This window comes from Sceloporus undulatus, chromosome 6 (genome assembly GCF_019175285.1).
Source record: "Sceloporus undulatus isolate JIND9_A2432 ecotype Alabama chromosome 6, SceUnd_v1.1, whole genome shotgun sequence".
NCBI classification, from domain to species: Eukaryota; Metazoa; Chordata; class Lepidosauria; order Squamata; family Phrynosomatidae; genus Sceloporus; species Sceloporus undulatus.
In genome coordinates, this window is record NC_056527.1 from 56,187,126 (window position 1) to 56,205,362 (window position 18,237).

The 18,237-nt window shown below is 39.4% G+C and overlaps 1 protein-coding gene across 2 annotated transcripts in view; it reads right to left on the reverse strand.

Annotated features, from left to right (window-relative positions):
* Positions 1–671: 671 nt before the first annotated feature.
* LOC121934623 (protein-glutamine gamma-glutamyltransferase 4-like) overlaps positions 672–18,237 on the reverse strand; it is a 26,908-nt gene continuing 9,342 nt past the window's right edge. For both annotated transcript variants that reach the window (XM_042475261.1, XM_042475260.1), the window contains exons 5-14: positions 17,987–18,108; positions 16,782–16,889; positions 15,637–15,811; positions 13,587–13,719; positions 12,406–12,509; positions 9,499–9,750; positions 5,283–5,570; positions 4,471–4,640; positions 2,637–2,773; positions 672–1,828 (exon numbers count right to left, since the gene is read on the reverse strand). In XM_042475261.1, coding sequence (XP_042331195.1) covers positions 1,687–1,828; positions 2,637–2,773; positions 4,471–4,640; positions 5,283–5,570; positions 9,499–9,750; positions 12,406–12,509; positions 13,587–13,719; positions 15,637–15,811; positions 16,782–16,889; positions 17,987–18,108 — 1,631 coding nt within the window. In that variant the 3' untranslated portion in view covers positions 672–1,686. The remainder of the gene's footprint in view (positions 1,829–2,636; positions 2,774–4,470; positions 4,641–5,282; positions 5,571–9,498; positions 9,751–12,405; positions 12,510–13,586; positions 13,720–15,636; positions 15,812–16,781; positions 16,890–17,986; positions 18,109–18,237) is intronic.

The window sequence follows — 18,237 nt, forward strand, 5'->3', positions numbered from 1 at the left end:
TTTCTGTTTTGTGCTAGGCAACTAACTTTGTTCAGTGCAAGATTTTCAGTTAAAATCCCCAACAGGTGGCTGGCCAGCCTCTTTTTGAAGACATCCAGAGAAAGAGGCCCCAGGACCTCTCAAGGCAATTGGCTCCATTGCCAAACTAATTTTATTCAGTGGCATCACTAGAGTTCCTGTTACTCGGTGTGGTAATTCATCGACCTCCTCCCCTACCAGACAACACAGATCTAATCAGACACAAAAAAAGTAATTTGAGAGTGCTCTAACCATGAAAAATTAATTCCACTCCATTCATCTGATGTCAGCATACGAGATAAATCTTTTGTTCATTGTGATATTTCACTATCTGCAAGTCTCATACTTCTTTGGTATCACTGAAAGTGTGGATCCAGCACCACTGGGGATTTGGGAATTAACCAGGATTAATAATCTTTCTAAACAGATCCTTCTATTCTTAAAAATTGATTAATTCAGTCATTTTACTAGGAGCTTTAGAATGTCCAAGTGAAACAGGTGAATATGTAAGCTTTTAAATGTCTTAGGTCTTCACTTTTTTCACACTCACTTGATCTATAAATCAATTACTACGGTTGGGAAAATAAATTTTATATAAAATTTCTTTAACACATTTGGAAATTGAAAGAATGGCAGTACATGCAGTTGCTAGCAATCACCTTTATTGTCATGCAAAATGTAACAGGGAAAAGGTTTGATACATAAGTTCATTGCAGCTCACATGAAATTTACTTTTGGGAAGTAACATCAGAAATATTCCAGGTTATTGAGGGAAAATATTTATGATAACATATTGCACATTATAAAATATTGTCTATATTGCTTGTAATAAAACTAGAAAACTCATTACAAAGGTAGAAATATGGAAATGTACTTCATTTATCCTGCTAAGCATGAGGAGGTGTGATAAGCTGGTACTAGAAGCTCCTCTTTCATTACTGTATTTAGAATCTTAACTCAGTTTTGTACATGGATTTTAAACTGTGACCTGGCATTGCTAACCCACATTTGCAGGCACACAAGTTTAGAATTACAGGGCCAAATCCATTGCCTTGCAAGCAAAAGAGAGGCAATGCTTCTATACTGGAGACAAACTGGCCTCCTATAGCAGGTAGTGCAAAACTACTGAACTTCAACACAGCTGGGTAGAGAGAATGGATCACTCTCTCGTTTTCCTTTTTTCATTTCTTTTTGAAAACTTGGTGCATGTTAAACCTTGTGCTTGTATATAATTGTAGAATAAACATAGTCCAGTTAAAGTGGAAAGCCAAAAAAACCCCCAAACCCCCTCTCAAAACTAAATGCAGTGCATCTTTCATATAAAAGAAAACAGGATATATGCTGTGCTTGTAAGATACTGCATAAAGGCTTGCAAATCGTAGGCTGTCAAAAAGTGGAAGAAGATAAGCAAAAGCTAAAACCTGCAAGGAGAATACAGAGTCATCTTTTCTCCAAAACCAGGTATGTTATGCTCAAATCCCCAGAACACATTCATCATAAGCAACACATGCAATCCCCATTAAATTTCAGCTACTTAATTTCTTAGATGTTTATATCTTCCTATCCCTTCTTTTGCCTCATAATTAATGTAGCAAGGATGTTTTTTTTAAATGCTGATTTCTAATTCATACATCTCCTAATGTTGCCTGATGGAATTTGGGAACGTTCCTATGCAGTGATTTTAATAGACTTCGATGTATCTATTCCTTTGACTTGGGTTGAATTCAGTTTGGCTATTATTGTTTTATTGCCAATCTTCCTTGGTATACATTCTATTTTGAAGGTTGCGATTTCACCAGGCTGCACATCCCTAATGAATGAATGAATAAATAAATATGTATTAATAATATAATTTGATATTAATAGTTCTTACTACATAACTTCTCCACAGAAAAACTCCCCAATCAATATGCTTGAATGAAAAAATAAAAAATGTGTTAATAATACAAATTGTTATTAAAGTTCTTACTATATAGTATTTCCAGAGAAAAACTCCCCAATCAATATGTTTGGAAATCCTGGGGATATTGTATGGGGACTTACCTGAAGTCCCATTGTCCCTACTGGCAGTGCGTCCATTAGAGACAATGAAATTTGAACATCTGCATCTTTTGGTATCTGCAGGGGGAGGGATGTCCAGAACGGATCCCCCCTGATACCAAGGTCCCACTGTATATATAAAGAAATATCTACCTGCATGACCACACAGCCATGTTTCCTATCTTATAATAGAGTATAAGAATTTCTTATTCCCTCCATTTTGGTAATATAGTAATGTAAGAGTTGCTTTTGACATTAGGGGAAATGTCCTTCTCATCTTGCACTATTCTTTGGGAAGGATGAACATCTTCTGCCCTTCAATATTTATTCCATGTGACCTTCCATTACAGTTATTTTGTGGCAGGGATGGAAAACAACCCTTTGCCCTCAAGAACTGCTGCCACTCAGGGTAAGCAACCTAAGGGCTGGGTGGACCAATGCTTTATGACTTCTTATAAGACAGTTTCACAGGATCAAACATCTCAGGTAGGAAAGAATGAGCCAATTTCTACCATAGAGATGCTCTCAGTTATGACTGGCACTACTAAAAATCCCCATTATAACTATTATTACTTTACCTTTGGTTAAAATTTTTCGCTGGATAAATGCCGGGGCCTTCTACACACAGTTTGCAGTTTTCCAAGGGAATGGACAGAGTATTCTTGAAAATCACTTCGCCCCTAAGAGTTTCATTCAGTTTTGCTTTTTCTGGTAGCTGTATCATAAAGGAAAGTCAGCAGAAAAGAGCTTTAGTTATGCATAGAAAATTTTAAAATGAGTGTATTTGTGCTGAGTACTAATGCAAGAAACTGATTCTGTTTGAAACATCCATTATATGATTGATTATAGATGCATGTCCTAATCTTGTAATTGTCTTTGGCCTTCAGTGGAAGCATTGCATACAACTGGAAACTGGCAGCCAGTTGTGCTGTGTATGGATACAGGTCACTTTCCACTGCTAGCTGAAAATCAAATCATGCTGTGAGCTAGTTAGCTGACTGGGATGCAGGAATGTGTGTGGTTGCACATCAGGAGGGGGCATGCATGCGATCAGTGGTGCATTTCTTTTTGCCTTTCAATGTGGAGAGTAATGTGTTTTTCATAAAGTAGACTGTTTCTGATATTGCTTTTTACTCAGAAAACAAGTTTTCTACTGGTTTTTTCCTCCAAAAATACTCTTTCAACACAAACAAATCTATTGGGGAAAAATGAGAAGAATCTCTTGGGTATTCCTTATTTTTCTGGATACGAAATTATGACTATTCTTTACATTCCTAAGTATTTTGCATTTAATCTTTAACCACTGCAGTATTTGGGACTTCTTTTAAATTGGAGATCAATAAATCAAGTAGCTTATTTCTTATATCAGTGCAGTATGGGCACAACGCCTTTTCTTGAGATAGACAGCCTGTTTTTAATCTATGCCAGTTACACATGTGTTAATTGTTAAATACATTCCAACTTGTTTCTGCATTAAGGTGCATTTTTAAAAAAGAAATCACGTGAGCATCTGCATTTAAATATGTACTTTCTCTAGGGTTGCCAAGTAAATTATAGGACAGGGATCCTGTACCTTTAGTGGATATTTCAGCAGGTGCATCTTGTGTGATAAGAAATATCTGCTGAAAGTCTCTCTTCTATTAAAAGTACAGAAGCACTGTTCTTTACTTCACCAGGCAACTCTAATTTTCTCACACAAGTGCATATGTTCAAACCTACTCTTTCTTGAAATACCTTTATCCTAAAATATTTTGTTTTATATACACTTCATACAGGAAGTGAGAGATAACCCTCCCACACCATATTTTACAAGATCCTATCTTGAAATCACAAAGAAAAATGTTACAAATTCCCTCTACCAATAAGCAGAACCAAATCTTACAATGCCACATCTGAGGAGTCACAATCAACAGTGTTTCATCTACTGTCCAAAGCACACAAAGCAGTTGAGACCTTGTTATTCAGGGCATTGGTGCCATCACAGTTGGCTCCATTCTTAGACTACATGCCAATGATTCTTGAGATTAGATAAATAAGCTTCCTGTGAAAACTATAGCTGATTATCAGTCCTCCAGACAATATCATTGTGAATACCATCACAAGCCATCAGGAATGCCATCTCCATTCTTAGAGGCTTCAAGGAGTAGCAAATATCCTTTCTCAGCCATTTCCTCACTAAGGAGGTTCCAGGGTGTCTAATACTATTCCAGAAACCCAGAAATATAGGCAAAGATTGCTTGCAGTCTGCCAGATCCACATATTTCCCCTTCCTGTTTTAAAAGAATTAATTAAGACCTCATTTTCTGCTTCTGGAGTTCTTTTCCATTTATTTCTTTTATTCAACATTTCCAATATTTCAACTCTTGAGTTTTCAAAATCCCAGCTCAGCACCAGCCTATTATAATTTCTTACCTTCAGTTCAAGAGCTGGAGTCTGGAAGGTCAAGGTCACCTGTTTAGCAAGGTTTTGTTTGCTTTCTTGAATATCAGCAAAAATATTGACTTTTATCAGAAGCTCATCCTCTGAAGAAGTCAGTTTGTTCATATAAACATCAGCAGCTACTTTCAGGGGGATCGGAACCGCTGCATCAAGACAAAGAAGACCAAGCTTGAGAGAGGGATGATAGCAACACTGGAATAAGACTGGATGTTTTGTATTTGGATGATTTTTAGCTGCTTGTAACTGAAAGGGATGGGTAAAAAGAAGACTGTGGGCTCTTATTAGCCCTTCTTGAGTGAGAAATCTTGGATAAGCAAAAGACTGTGTACCATGGACCCAACCCCAATATCTCCTACACCCTGTGGAAAATGCTATATTGGAATGCTAAATATCCAGTGCCTCAGCAAACAAGCCCCCAGATTCTATAGAAGGCAGCCATGAGTGTTAAAATGAAATATAGCAGTTTACTTCTGTAGTATCAATGAGCCTAGAGATACTTTATTGATATGTCAAAATGTCTTTCTCTTTGAGCATGAAAAAAGTTAATATTCTTTGCAAAACTCTAACCTGCAGTACTTTTATTCTTCCCTCTCACTCTTCCACTAGACCATGCATTTTATGCAAAAGAAAGATTAAGGTTTATTCTTTCCTAAACCCTGTGAGAAGTAGGGTGGGCACTTGGCAATCTGATAACTCTGATCCAGCATTATCATCCACATTTCTGAACAGCTCCAGAACCTGAGAATAGCCAAAGGAAAGTTTGTCTTGGGTTTTTTTGCACGCACCTGTCTTGCCCACTGTTTTAATGGTCTGGTGGACAGTTGCAAGGTTGGCCTCTAATCTCCCAGTGTATGACTCCAGATTGCAAGAAGCATAGAGGTCAACCGTCCATGCACCTGCAAATTTGCTTTCAACAACAATATTCAGATCAATGGGTTGTCCTGGCCACAGGGTCTTTTCTTGTTGAACCCGCAGTTCAAAGTCTCTCTTGAAAGAAGTAGGGTAAGATGCAGCAATAGGAGACTTCACATAAAACATAGCAGTTTTCATAGCATTTCTTTCCTCTTCAGAACCTAAAAATCAGGAAAAGAAGAGAGGGAGGAATCAGCCCAGAGGTCATTAGAAACCATTCCAGTTGTCAGCTGCACGCTCAGACCAATTCCAGATCCCCTTGGGTGACACTGATAGTCTTCCTATTTGACTCTGGTTTTAGCTTAGGAGCTTCATGCAAACAGCTTTGGTGATTCAGATGAATAATCTATTTTAGGAGGAGGATTGCAATGCTAGTGTTTCCAGGATATCCCAGGAGTGTTAGATGCCACTGGCCAAATTATCCTTTTGAATCAAGCTTTCTGGGATGAAAAAGAGAGGTATTGTGTTGCAATGGCTCCACTCTTGTATTGACAGCTGATTTCAAAAGGTGGTGTCAAGGAACTATTTCTTTGCTCAGTGGCAATTACACTATGATTTTTAGTTAGGTGTATTATACTATCCATGCTATCTAACATTTTCATAACAGAGAGGCTTGAACTGAAGTGTCACCAGAGATATTGATGATACAAAATTCTTGTTTTTGTCCAACTTATATGAATTGTTGGCAATAATCAATAGAGACTGTATGGAAAGGGTAAGCTGAAGCTCAGACTAAATAAGAAAGATGTGCTGTGTATGCAGTTTGTCTGGATTATGAGATGTGTTCTTTTGGAGAGAATTTGAAAATACAAATATCCACCATTGTAGAGACTGTGGCCTCTCTATTAACTACTTAAATCCAAAACAGCCTGAGACAAGGATATATTGCCAAGGAACATTTGTTTGCACATGAGGCCTTGCTCCATCTTGTCTTTGCCATGGGACATAATGCAAATGATGCCTGGTGACAGGACCTTTCTGTTGTACTACCCATCCTTGGAACCCACTTCCTAAAAATACATTTGCATAGTGCTAGACTTATTTTATTTTCAGTACCTAAGCAGAATCTATTTGCTCAGGCTTTTCATTTTTATACTCTTAGCTGACAATCCTATAACTTTACATAGGAGTAAGCCTTGTTGATCCCTTTTTGGATGTACACCTCAATGTAGTAAAGGAGGCTGAAAGTATCATGGAAGCCGAGAGCAGTACCATCAGAAGCTAAGTTCTATTAAAGGTTTTCTGTCCTAGTAGTTTTTGCTTTTGTTGTTAACTGCCCTAAGTCGACCCTGACTCACGGCAACCCTGTGGATGAGATTCCCCCATCCTCCACTGCAAATTCATACCAGTGATCTCTCTGATTAAGTCTATCCATCTATCTCTTTCTTCTGCCTCTACCTTTTCTAGTAGTTTACCCAAGTTAACATTGTCAAAGCAGGATAGATGCATCCATTTCCTTCATAGAAAGGTTGGTGGCAGTAGGCAGTGGCATCAATGAGATTGGTGTCATCCAGTACAGTGGGTGGGGACTGTCCTGCCTTCCCTAGCCTCCTGACTGCCCCCCTTTCAACCAGACTGCTGCTGAAGGGGGTGGCACTGCAGCCTCCATTCAGTGCCCCATGTGGCTGCTGGGAGAGCAGGAAAGGGAGTTGACATCCTTTCTCACTCACCCAGTAGCCATGCTAGTCCCTCTGGAGGTATTGCCCCACTAGGTGTACACCAGTGTGATCTGCATGCCCGCTAGTGACACTTCTGGCAGCAGATGGAGAAAAAAAATCTACATTACAGATGAATGAAAGAAGTCATGGCCCTGAGTTTGCAAAACCTGCACTGAACTGTTAATAACAGGATCTTTGCGAGATCTCTTATTCATAGAGTCACCATAAATTGAAATGTACTTGATGGCACATTGCAGCAACATGAAGTCTGGAATTCATAGGGACTTGCTAATAAACTTTACCATCTTACTATGAACACTTTTTGCTGATAGCTTGTTGATTTGCCTACCTAATTATGAATTTGTATCGAGACATGACTATACAAGTGAGATGTGGTATTCAGGGCAACCTTACAAAACCTATCCCTGCCCATAAGGGTGTGCGTCAAGGGTGCATTTTGGCACCTTTATTATTCAATCTTTATCTTAATGATCTTTCAGCCTCTATCTCCTTAGAAGCACACCATTCTCCTAAATTGGGCTCTGTCAATATCCCTCTACTCCTGTATGCAGATGATGCAGTCCTCCTTTCATTTTCTAAAATAGGTTTGAAACAACTCCTGAGAGCTTTTGGGGGCTACTGTGAAGAAAATCGCTTAACCATCAATTATAGTAAAACCAAAATCATGGTCTTTTCCAAAAACCAGAGTCAATCCAAATGGAACCTAAATGGACATAGCTTAGAGCAAGTTAAATTCTTTAAGTATTTAGGAATAATATTTCAATCATCGTGTGGTTGGACATCCCAGAGGTCTGCCGTTATTCAGTCAGCAAATAATAGTGCCAAGGCATTAGTTCGATTTTTCTACACTAAAGGAGTCCAATTTTTACCCGCTGCACTGAAGGTGTTCCAGGCCAAGGTCATGCCACAACTGTTATTTGGGATCCCCATCTGGATCCTAGGCTTTTCCGTAGTATTAGAACAGATTCTCTCAGCCTATCTCCGAAAATTATTTGGAGTACTCAATTGTGTTCCATCAGCTGTCTTACGGCTCGAAGCGGGTTGTCATTCAGTTGAATGCACTGCTTGGACGTGGACCCTAAAGTACTGGCTGAAACCTTTCTATGCGGGCCCTGAATTAGGATACCTGCAACTCGTAAGGTAAGATAACTATACCACCCTTTGGTCTAAAAACATCCAGGAAGAATTGCAGAGAGTGGGTTTCTCAAGCAATTTCCTCATTACACAAGATCTACCCAGGGCGCAGCAGATTTTGACACGTCGTATAAAAGATACTGATATTCAGTATTCTTTATCTTCTCCTCGCAATACCTGCTCTCCCATCAGTTTAGGGCTACAGTTCAATTTTGAGAAGAAGGCATTTTATTTGCAAAATCTGACCATCCCAAAATATCGAGCCGTGTTCACCAAAGCAAGATTTAATGTCATTCCCTCAGCTGTGCTAGAAGGTCGCTTTAAGGGAATCCCCTACCACGAACAGGTTTGCCCTTGTGGTGAAGACTCTGTTGAGTCTCTAGAGCACGTCCTATTTTTTGTATTTTTTACTAGGATGAGGGGCTAAGATTAATTTCTCCCCTCCTGCTTAAGTTTCCTGGTAGACCTAACAATTGGTACTTGGAGTACCTGTTAAATGATTCTAAGAAAAGCAAAACGGAAGTACTGTAGTGGCAAAGTTCCTTTTCTCTGCTGTCAAAACACGTAAGATTATGATTCAAACTAAATGAACAGTCTTATCTTTTATATCTAGAATATCCAAACAAATATCCACTTTGGTCTTGTGTTTCATGGCTTAGTATTATTCAATGCATCTGTGAGTGCTTCTGTATATATATAAATGTACATATCACGAATATAATAATAATAATAATAATTTGTTTTATTTATATACCGCTATTCCAAAGATCATAGCGGTGAACAGCAAGTAAGCTAATTAGCAAGTAAGCTAATTTGCCCCCAACAGTCTGGGTACTCATTTTAGCGACCTCGGAAGGATGCAAGCCTGAATGTTACGAATATCTGTTTTATAGCCCCATTTTAATAAGTTTTATATGTTTTAAATGTTTTATGTGTTTTATACACACTTTGTTGTCTAATGGCCTGTTGGCTGAAATAAAGATTATTATTATTATTGATTTGCCTACTAAACAGCACTCAATAACTACAGTGAGAAATAAAGAAATAATATTTCAATGTGGATCCAACAAAATACCTTGTTGCAAATAGCTTCCCAAACTGTAGCAGCCAATTCAATGCACATTTAGCTCAGCGTAGGCCTTTCTGAATTCACTGGGTCTTGTTTCTGAATATGCACGTGTGACTATGTAAAATTCTACACTAAAGGGCAATCCACTCTACTAATATACAGGCTATGGTGGGTCTACTTTTATAAACCCCTTAATGTATCAGTTACCTTCTGGAAATTTGTACTGATCAGTGATGTCTTCACATTCAAGCTTTCCAACAGCTTTGGTGGTGATATTCCTTCCTATGTACTCGGTATCTGTGTTGCACTTTATGAATTTTTCCTCTCCATTTACATTCTTCCTACGCCACCAGACTTGGTCCGCATTCACTTCAGAAAAGACATACTTGGTATCGTAGCCATGGCCAACTTCTCCCTGTTTGATGGCTTTTACTGAAGCAGGGCCACACTGAACAATTCCTACAGAAAGAGAGAGAGTGTGTAGATTGTATTTTTTAAAAAAAAAATTGCACTAAGATCCCATGGACACGTCACATAGTATTCATCTCTGTATCTGTTCAGGAGTGAAAGGCTGCTAAATTGCAGCTAAAGAACAAGAGTAGTAATAACTACATGGTGGTTCCAGTTCAAAGAGTACTGTGTTATAATCTAGATGAATCGAAGTGAAAATTGTGCATTGGAAAATCCCCACTTTTATTTAAATTAATGCTGCCATGACTTTCTACACCAAAATCTACTCAGGTCAGGTCCATAATTTATGTTACAGCCATGCATAGAATGTTTGCTCCAATATTTCACTAAACCATTTCCATGTTTATTCAGACTCAGAAAGAACCCAGGTATCCTTTGTCCTTCTAACTCCCAAAGCAGAATCCCTAGGTTCCTCCTGCAACCCATTCCTGAAGCTAGAGGCTGCTGTCTCCCATTCTAGCAACAGCCTTCTGTTTGGGAAGTTAAGACAATGAAGAATCTTTAGATTCTACTTGCATTCCACTCACAAAGCTGGAAGCAGACAACAGCCTTCCTTACACTCAGTGACGATCTGATTGTCCTGCCTGCTTCTCCCTGCCTAACGGATGGGGCCAGACTATACCAGGAGGACAGAGGAACCTAGAAAGTCCTTCCCTATTTCCTCCTCTTCTCTCGGGGGGTATTTGAAGCTCGGTGGGCAGAGAAAAGAGCGGTCTCATTTGCCTCACTTACTGGCCACACCTTCTCTTCCACTGAGCTCCTTGTGTCTTACAAGGCATGTTAATGCAACAGCCTATTTCTTTCAAAAGGCAGATGTTTAGGGAGCAAGAGTGGCATTGCTAGGGTGGTGGTCATGGGGTCATCCCACTTATGCTATCACCTGCTGTGGCCTGAATTATGCATGCCCTCTACTGACATCTATGCTGCAAGGCTGGCATGTGTGAGAGACTTCACAGTCACTGCTCAGCCAGCTACTTCATTGCTGCTCCCAGTATGACTGGGTGGCAAAGGAAATAGCAACTGAGATTGGTTATTTTGAATGTGCAAGTAGAACACAGAATCACAGAGTTGGAAAGGACCACAAGGGCCATCCAGTTCAACCCTCTGCAATACAAGAATACATAATCAAAACACCCCCGACAGATGGCCATCCACCGTCTGTTTAAAGACCTCTGAGGAGAGAGATTCTACCACTCTCCGAGGGAGTGTATTCCACTGTCAAACAGCCCTTACTGTCAGGAGGTTCCTCCTAATGTTGAGGTGGAATCTCCTTTCCTGCAGCTTGCATCCATTGTTCCGGGTCCTGTTCTCTGGAGCAGCAGAAAACAAGCTTGCACCCTCCTCAATATGACATTCCTTCAAATAGTTAAACAGGGCTATCATATCATCTCTTAACCTTCTCTTCTCCAGGCTAAACACCCCCAGCTCCCCAAGTCGTTCCTCATAGGGTATGGTTTCAAGATCCTTCACCATTTTAGTCACCCTCCTTTGGACATGCTCCAGTTTCTCAACTTCCAAAATCTACTTGGGGGCAAGTGCTAGAGTTGTCATCCAAGAGGAAAGGGGCAGTAGCCCCAAAACATTTGGGGACACTGTTCTAGAGCATTAAGCAAACATGTAAAGTAGGAACTATCCCAAAGCCTTAGCCACTTTCATCTGCCCTTGCTCTTAATGTCCTGACTGGACATTACTTCTCTTCATTTTGATTTCAGAACATTTAGTTTTGTTCATCTATCTTATTTTTCACAAAGGACATTCTTTTTTTTCTGTGGGTTTTACATCAGGCAGACATGACAATAAGTCTGAGCACTGTCATGGACAGTCTGACAGACGTTTGGGATGTCTACCTAAAATATCCCCAGGAGAGAAAGTATCTAAACGTAGACAATTTCACCATCCAATCAACAATCCATAGATGGTGACAGAAAAGTCTTGTGCACTCTGTATAGGCTGACAGCAGCTAAAAATCATGAAAAAACTGGTAGAAGAAAACCCAAGACTGTACCTCAACAGCAGCTGAATGTCAGGTAGTGTATTTGTCCCAGCTTTTAAAACTTTGTAGCATTCTTTACAAAGAACTGTAAATGCATTTTAAATCCAGTTTCATATTTCTATTGTGTGTTACATTCACCTATTGTCTGGAGTGAATCCTCCCCCCTTCAGATGGCTTGTGCTTATTGTAGACACCATCTTTTAAATCAGGGACAGAAACTATGGCCTTCTAGATGTTCTTGGACTGCAGATCATATCAGTCCTGCCCAACAGAACTTATTGTGAAGAATTTTGTATGTCGCAACTCAACAACATCTAGGGGACCATAGTTGCTCACTCCTATTCTAAATGGTCAGGTATTAAAGAAGACTTTCCAAAGTTATTTGCATGTTGTACAACACATTTTCCTTCTATTTCCTATTCCTATCTCACTGCCTAAGTGCACTTAAACTCACTTAAACCTAAGTGCACACACGTAAAAAGAAAGGTTGGTAAAATGTGCATAATGTGTACCTCCCACCCCACCACCCCCTGCCATAGAAAAGAATGTGAGATCATATGAGAAGAATTTGGGTTACATTTAATGACATTACAGTGTAATAGACTACTAATCTTTTAATTTGTGCATTTATATATTCAGGTAAGTCTTACCTTTGCTCTTTTCTGGAGGTGTTCCATCAATCACCTGCCATCCGTCAAAGCCCTCCGGCAAGTCTGCTCTTTTCATCCAGACCTCATTCCATACGTGGAAGGTCCTGAAACCAATCAGGATTTACAATTAAAAACAAAAATGAATCCCAACTACTGGACCTGTCCTAGTGTCTGAGATATTTTTTTGGCTTACAGAAATTTCCAAGCAGAATGTGCCAGTTGTATCGAATTAGGTAGAAACCACAAAGAATGTTAGATGCTCCATTAATGGGCCACATGAAGGAAATGTCTTATCAGACCAGTGGCACATCTAGCCCAGCACTGATTCCTCCTGCTCTTCTTGGTCCCCTGGATGCTTTCTCTGCCCAAGCAACTTTATTGTTGGAGAAGCTTTGAACTGATCCTGAGATCTTCTGGATGCAAAGGATGCCTTCCACTATTGAGCTACAGCCTCACTGAAACAAGGTGGAGACCTTTGAATCTTTCACAAAAGGAAGAAAAACTTCTGAACAAACCTCATCCATCGGATGAACACAAGAAAGAGGGCATTCTCTATGGGGGAGCTGTGGTTCTGGAAATATGCTCCCATTAAAAATCCAGCATTCCCTCCTCTTCTTCTATTTCCACTAGAAATTGAAGATTTCTTTGTTTAAGTGAGAGGTTTTTTTTTTGTTTTGTTTTTAATAAAGCAGAACGAGTTTAGTTCTATTTTCATCTTTCAACATGTCACATCTTTGAATCTTTTATTCTAATGCTGTGGATGATGAGAAGTAGAGGAGGAGATGATGATAATAATATGTCCAAGAAGAAAAATAATTTTTCAGAATGCAGAATTATCTACTTATGAAGAGCTTCTAATTTGATTTCCAAGTACTAATTTTCAGATTAATAAGGTACAGATGAAGAAGCGGGTGAGAAAATCATATTCAAAGTAAGAACAAATATATTTAGTTTTCTCATTCCTATCCATCATCCATCTCCTTACGAGTGGAATATTTAATTCATTGCAGAGATTACCTAAAGAAAACTGAATGGTCCACTGTAATACAATATTCATCATAATATTCAGCAATGATAATGTTAATTATACTAAGAGAACAGCTCCATCCATCAAACTTCATTATCTAAATGGACTAATAAGAATTATTATTATTATTAGTAGTATTAAATGCAGAAATTACCAAATAAAGTCTGAATGTGGCAGTATATTCCCAATTTCATCAAAATATTGATCAATGGTTAAGTTTTCCTCAGTATCGTGTGCACAATCATAGGTGGTCACACTTCTGGTAGGAATCCCAAGACAGCGCATGACTGGAATATAGAGAAAAACATCAAGTCAAGATAGTGGTGTTGTTAAGAAAACAAATCTTATTTGTCTCATCCCTGAAGAGGCAGACAGGATTTCTTTTAACCCTTTCTCTCCTAAAGAACAAGATATTTTAAGTTGTTTGTCCCTCTCTCTCAGGGAAAGGTGACACATTCCTGACAATTCCCCAAATGATCAAAAGAGAACAAGTAAAAAATTGCTCAGATTATTTGTCTGGATGCTAATTTCCATTATCCTGTGCCTCAAGGCTAGGCTACAGCTTTGATCTATCCCTCCTCTCCCCTTTCTTTATAATCTCTCATTCAAAGCAAAAGGTGTCCAGAATAACAACTGTATCTCTCTCAGTCTCAGACATTTCCAAGCTTAAGCATCAAAACCAAACTAGAAGTTGTAGTTCAACACAATTAGAGATTCTTAGGCAAGGAATAATGAGCCAAAAGTGGTTTTGACAGTTCCTTTTTCTGAAATAGAAGGAAACAATTTAGAATCTGTATCAAAAAGGTGGGGATTGAATCATGTGGCTCTCCAGATGCTGACCGACTGCAACTCCCAGGAGCCACAACCAGCATTGTCCATAGGCTAGGAATGCTAGGAGTTGCAACATCTGGAGTGGTGCACTTTGTCCACCCTAATCAACTACATTGATGGAAGTTGTAGTAGGTTTTTTTTGGATAGACTCCCTCTTTTTTTTTACTATGTCTCCCGTAATCCTATGACAGATATTCTCAGATACTCAGATAATTCAGATACTCTCTCCTCCATTTGGTTTGAAATCAACTACACTGATGGGAGTTGTGGTCCCATCTGCCATCAATGTAGTTGATTTCAAAGATACTCTCTCAGAAGTGAGGAGAAGGAATAAACAAGGAGGAGGGGGAAAGGATAAACTTGTGGATTTTATGGAAATTGGTTATTTCCTGTTGATTTGTTATGATAATGATGGGCTTGCCTAGGGAAGGACTCTGATTTTGACTTGCATGTACAAATCACCTTTCTGTCCTAACAAGCAAGCATTGTTTGTAGGCCAGGAATGCTGGGAGCTGCATTCCAACATCTGGTGTGGTGCACTTTGCCTACCCCAATTTACTACATTGATGGGATTTGTAGCAGTTTTATGGATGGACTACATCTTCCAGATTTCCCATGCAGCACAGCCAATGAGCCATGTTGGCAGGGTGATCCTAGGAGTTGTAATTTTAAAAAAAAACCCTGTGAAGGTTGGAAATGAATCATTTGGTTCTCCAGATGCTGATCAATTGCAACTCCCAGGAGCCACAGCCATTATTGTCCATAAGCCAGGAATGCTTGGAGCTGCAGTCCAACATCTGGAATGTTGCACTTTGCCCACACCAAATTGACATTTATATTTATATGCTCCCTCTAACTGGCCCTGGTCAGCATTCTAGCTGCAGCATTTTGCACCTGCTGGAATTTCCAAACAGTTTCCTAAGACTCTTCCCAATGAAAAGTATGTTACAGTCATCCAAACGGGATGTAATCAAGGCATGTGTCACCGTAGCCAGATCTGATGTCTCAAGAAATGGGCAAGTCATGTGGGATCTCAATTCAAGTGAGATCCATTTGGTTGCTCAGCTCCCTTCGCTGACACTCACAGTTGCTTTTTAAAGAATGGGATGCAATTCTTACAAAAGAAATCAGAGGATAAAATAGTGGAACAGTTTTGATCACTGTCCTCTACCAAAGTATTAGAAAAGAGCCTGGCTGGATCTGATCTAAGGTCCATCTAGACTTGTTGCCAACAGCAGTCACACAAAGGAAAGGCTAATAGGGACCGAAAGGAACAGTCTCCTACTTTTCAAAATGCACAGCTGCTGACCATGGAGGCCACACTGAGTTGCATGCACAGAAGATATAGTCCATCATAAAGGTCATAGTCCTACCTGTGGTAATCACACCAGAGAAAACCCAGCATTGGGCATATGAGACTGTTCTTTTTGTCCTGTAATATGTCTGCAAAATTGGGACACTCCCTGTCCAATGTAAAGGAGAAGTACCCCCTTGATATGGTTCTTTCCATCTTCCTTGGAGCACTCCATTGTCTTTCTCCATATTAACCTGAATAAACAAGGGAACAAAAGCATATACAGTTGAACATATTCAACCAAGAACAGTTCAAAAATATTCACACCATGCCTCACCCCCAGCAAAAGCAAACTTTGATATGGTTGTTTTATATAAGGGAAATTATTTTACTACTCCATTACATTTAATGGGACTTGAGCATCCATGGATTTTGGTATGCACAGGGAGTTCTAGAAGTAAATCCAGCAGATACTGAAGGCCCACTGTAATGCAATCCTTCCCCTCTTCCATCTACAACTGAACACAGTTATGTTCAGATCATACCATTGCCAGATACATCATCCAAGGGACCCTCCTCTGCCACCAAAAGAGAAATCCCTAATCTTTCAACCTGCACAAAGTGGGAGTGTGATTATTTTCAAGTGTGGGGAATTACAATTTTTAATCTTAAGGACCAATGTTAAAGGGATTTTTAGAACCATGTGATCATACTAGCTGGCTGACTCCACAGGCATGGATCAAGGTTTAGAGACTTGTTGGATTAACCCTTGACACACACCCTTCCCTGACAAGTACGTAATAATTGGAGGCAACAGCTTCTGCCCTACCAACTGTCTAAACATAAGATTACAAATGTGGCTTTGGACAATTATTCCACCATTCTGAGCTTCTATATTTGAGAGTGGACACCACAGGACAGCATAAAGTCCATCTCTCTCCATGAATTGAAGAACAATGTCAGTTCTGATAGTACTGAAATTATGATCAGAATAGCTTTGCCTTTTGGTGTGTCCTCCACATTTAGGAACAATTATACAATAAAATGACAGAGGAGCTGCCCCTTATCTTATTTCTTTTTTATTTAGGGATTTCACTTAGCGTTCTGTAGATTCAGGAGAGTTCACATAAACATTTCAATAAAGCAGAAAGCAGATGGAATCTTTTCTTTTTCCATATTCTAAAAGAATCTGATGTATCTGAAAAACTTTATTAAGGGACATACCAAACCTGACATGGCCCTGGAGATTTTCACAGGATCTCTTCTCTCATTTGGCTTGAGCTGGCTCTCATCCAGAAGGTACATGCAGCAATCCAAAATGTCTTTCTCAAACTGTTAAAAAGTAACATTTAGTCACTCTTATGTTATTCTATTATTGAAGACTATTCTTTTTTTTATGTAATGCAATGTAAAGCTACTTATAATCTGAGTTTAAGGTATTGTGAGTTTCAGAGGTAAAATGGTGACATTGCCTTGTAAACTATTCTGAGCAACCTCAAAGAATTCTGGAACATGAGAACTCTGTGCATTGTTATTGTGTGCCTTCAAGTTGTTTCTGACCCTAAGGCAAAACTATCATGGGGTTTTCTTGGTAAGAGTTATTCAAAGGGAATTTGCCTTTACCTTGCTCTAAGACTAAGCCCAAGTCCACCCAGTGGGTTTCCAACTTTCTATGGATGAGTGGGAGTTTGAACCTGGTCTCCAGAGTCATCCCACTCTCAAACCATTACACCACACTGGCTCAGATGAATGCAATATATGAAAAAGCCAATTCAGATGAGCCCAATAGGACTTTTATTCTATGCACAGGGGAACTGAATCACAATTGTAATGTTCCTTGATTTTTCCAAAATAGTTTGTTTTGCTGGAGAATGAGACTGTTTATGTTAGTGCCATTCAAGATATTTTGATGCTACACTGGGAATGCTGAGATACTCGGTCAATTGCCTAGTACCAGCTCAAGATATTTTGCTCTGAAGCAAAACATAAATTCTGCCACCATCTGCACCCTTCAGAAACCAATTCATGAAAGCAAATTTACGTAACTTCTCCTCCTGGTGCTGCTTTTTAGGGTCCACCCTGCAGCTCTCGCTGGGCTTGTTCTTTACCAGGCTAGTTACAACACTGCTCTGATGTAGGTAACCCATCCAAGTTCCTACTTATAGAGAGGGAGCAAGGCATTGCTGAGACCTGTATCCAAGTGTGAGCTGAAGGAATTACACACTGCAAACTGGTTCACAGTTGTGCTGAAAGAAGAGTGGTTCAACAGGGTGGCATTCTATTTTGGCAGCTTTCCTGCAGCCCAATGTATCTCTTCAGTGGTTTCATATCCATCATGCTATTTACACTTGTATTTAAGTAACCAAAAGAGCAGTGTCTACTTGTGTCCAAACAAAAGACAAAAACCTGGGTAATACATTATCTTTTACCTGCCCATAATTCCAAAGTGTTGGGTATATTTGAACTGTATGTCCCATGGTATATAGACATCCATTCTCATTGAGCACATACTCAGCCTTTTTGTCCTCCTCAGGCATGAAAACAGAATCCGCTAAAGAAACACACAAACATTAAATGTAATGAAGCAGTAAAATGATTTCCCTTATATAAAACAGCAGTATCAAGGTTTGCTGGGGGTGGGGCATGGTGTGAATTTTTTTGAACTGTGGTTGGTTGAATA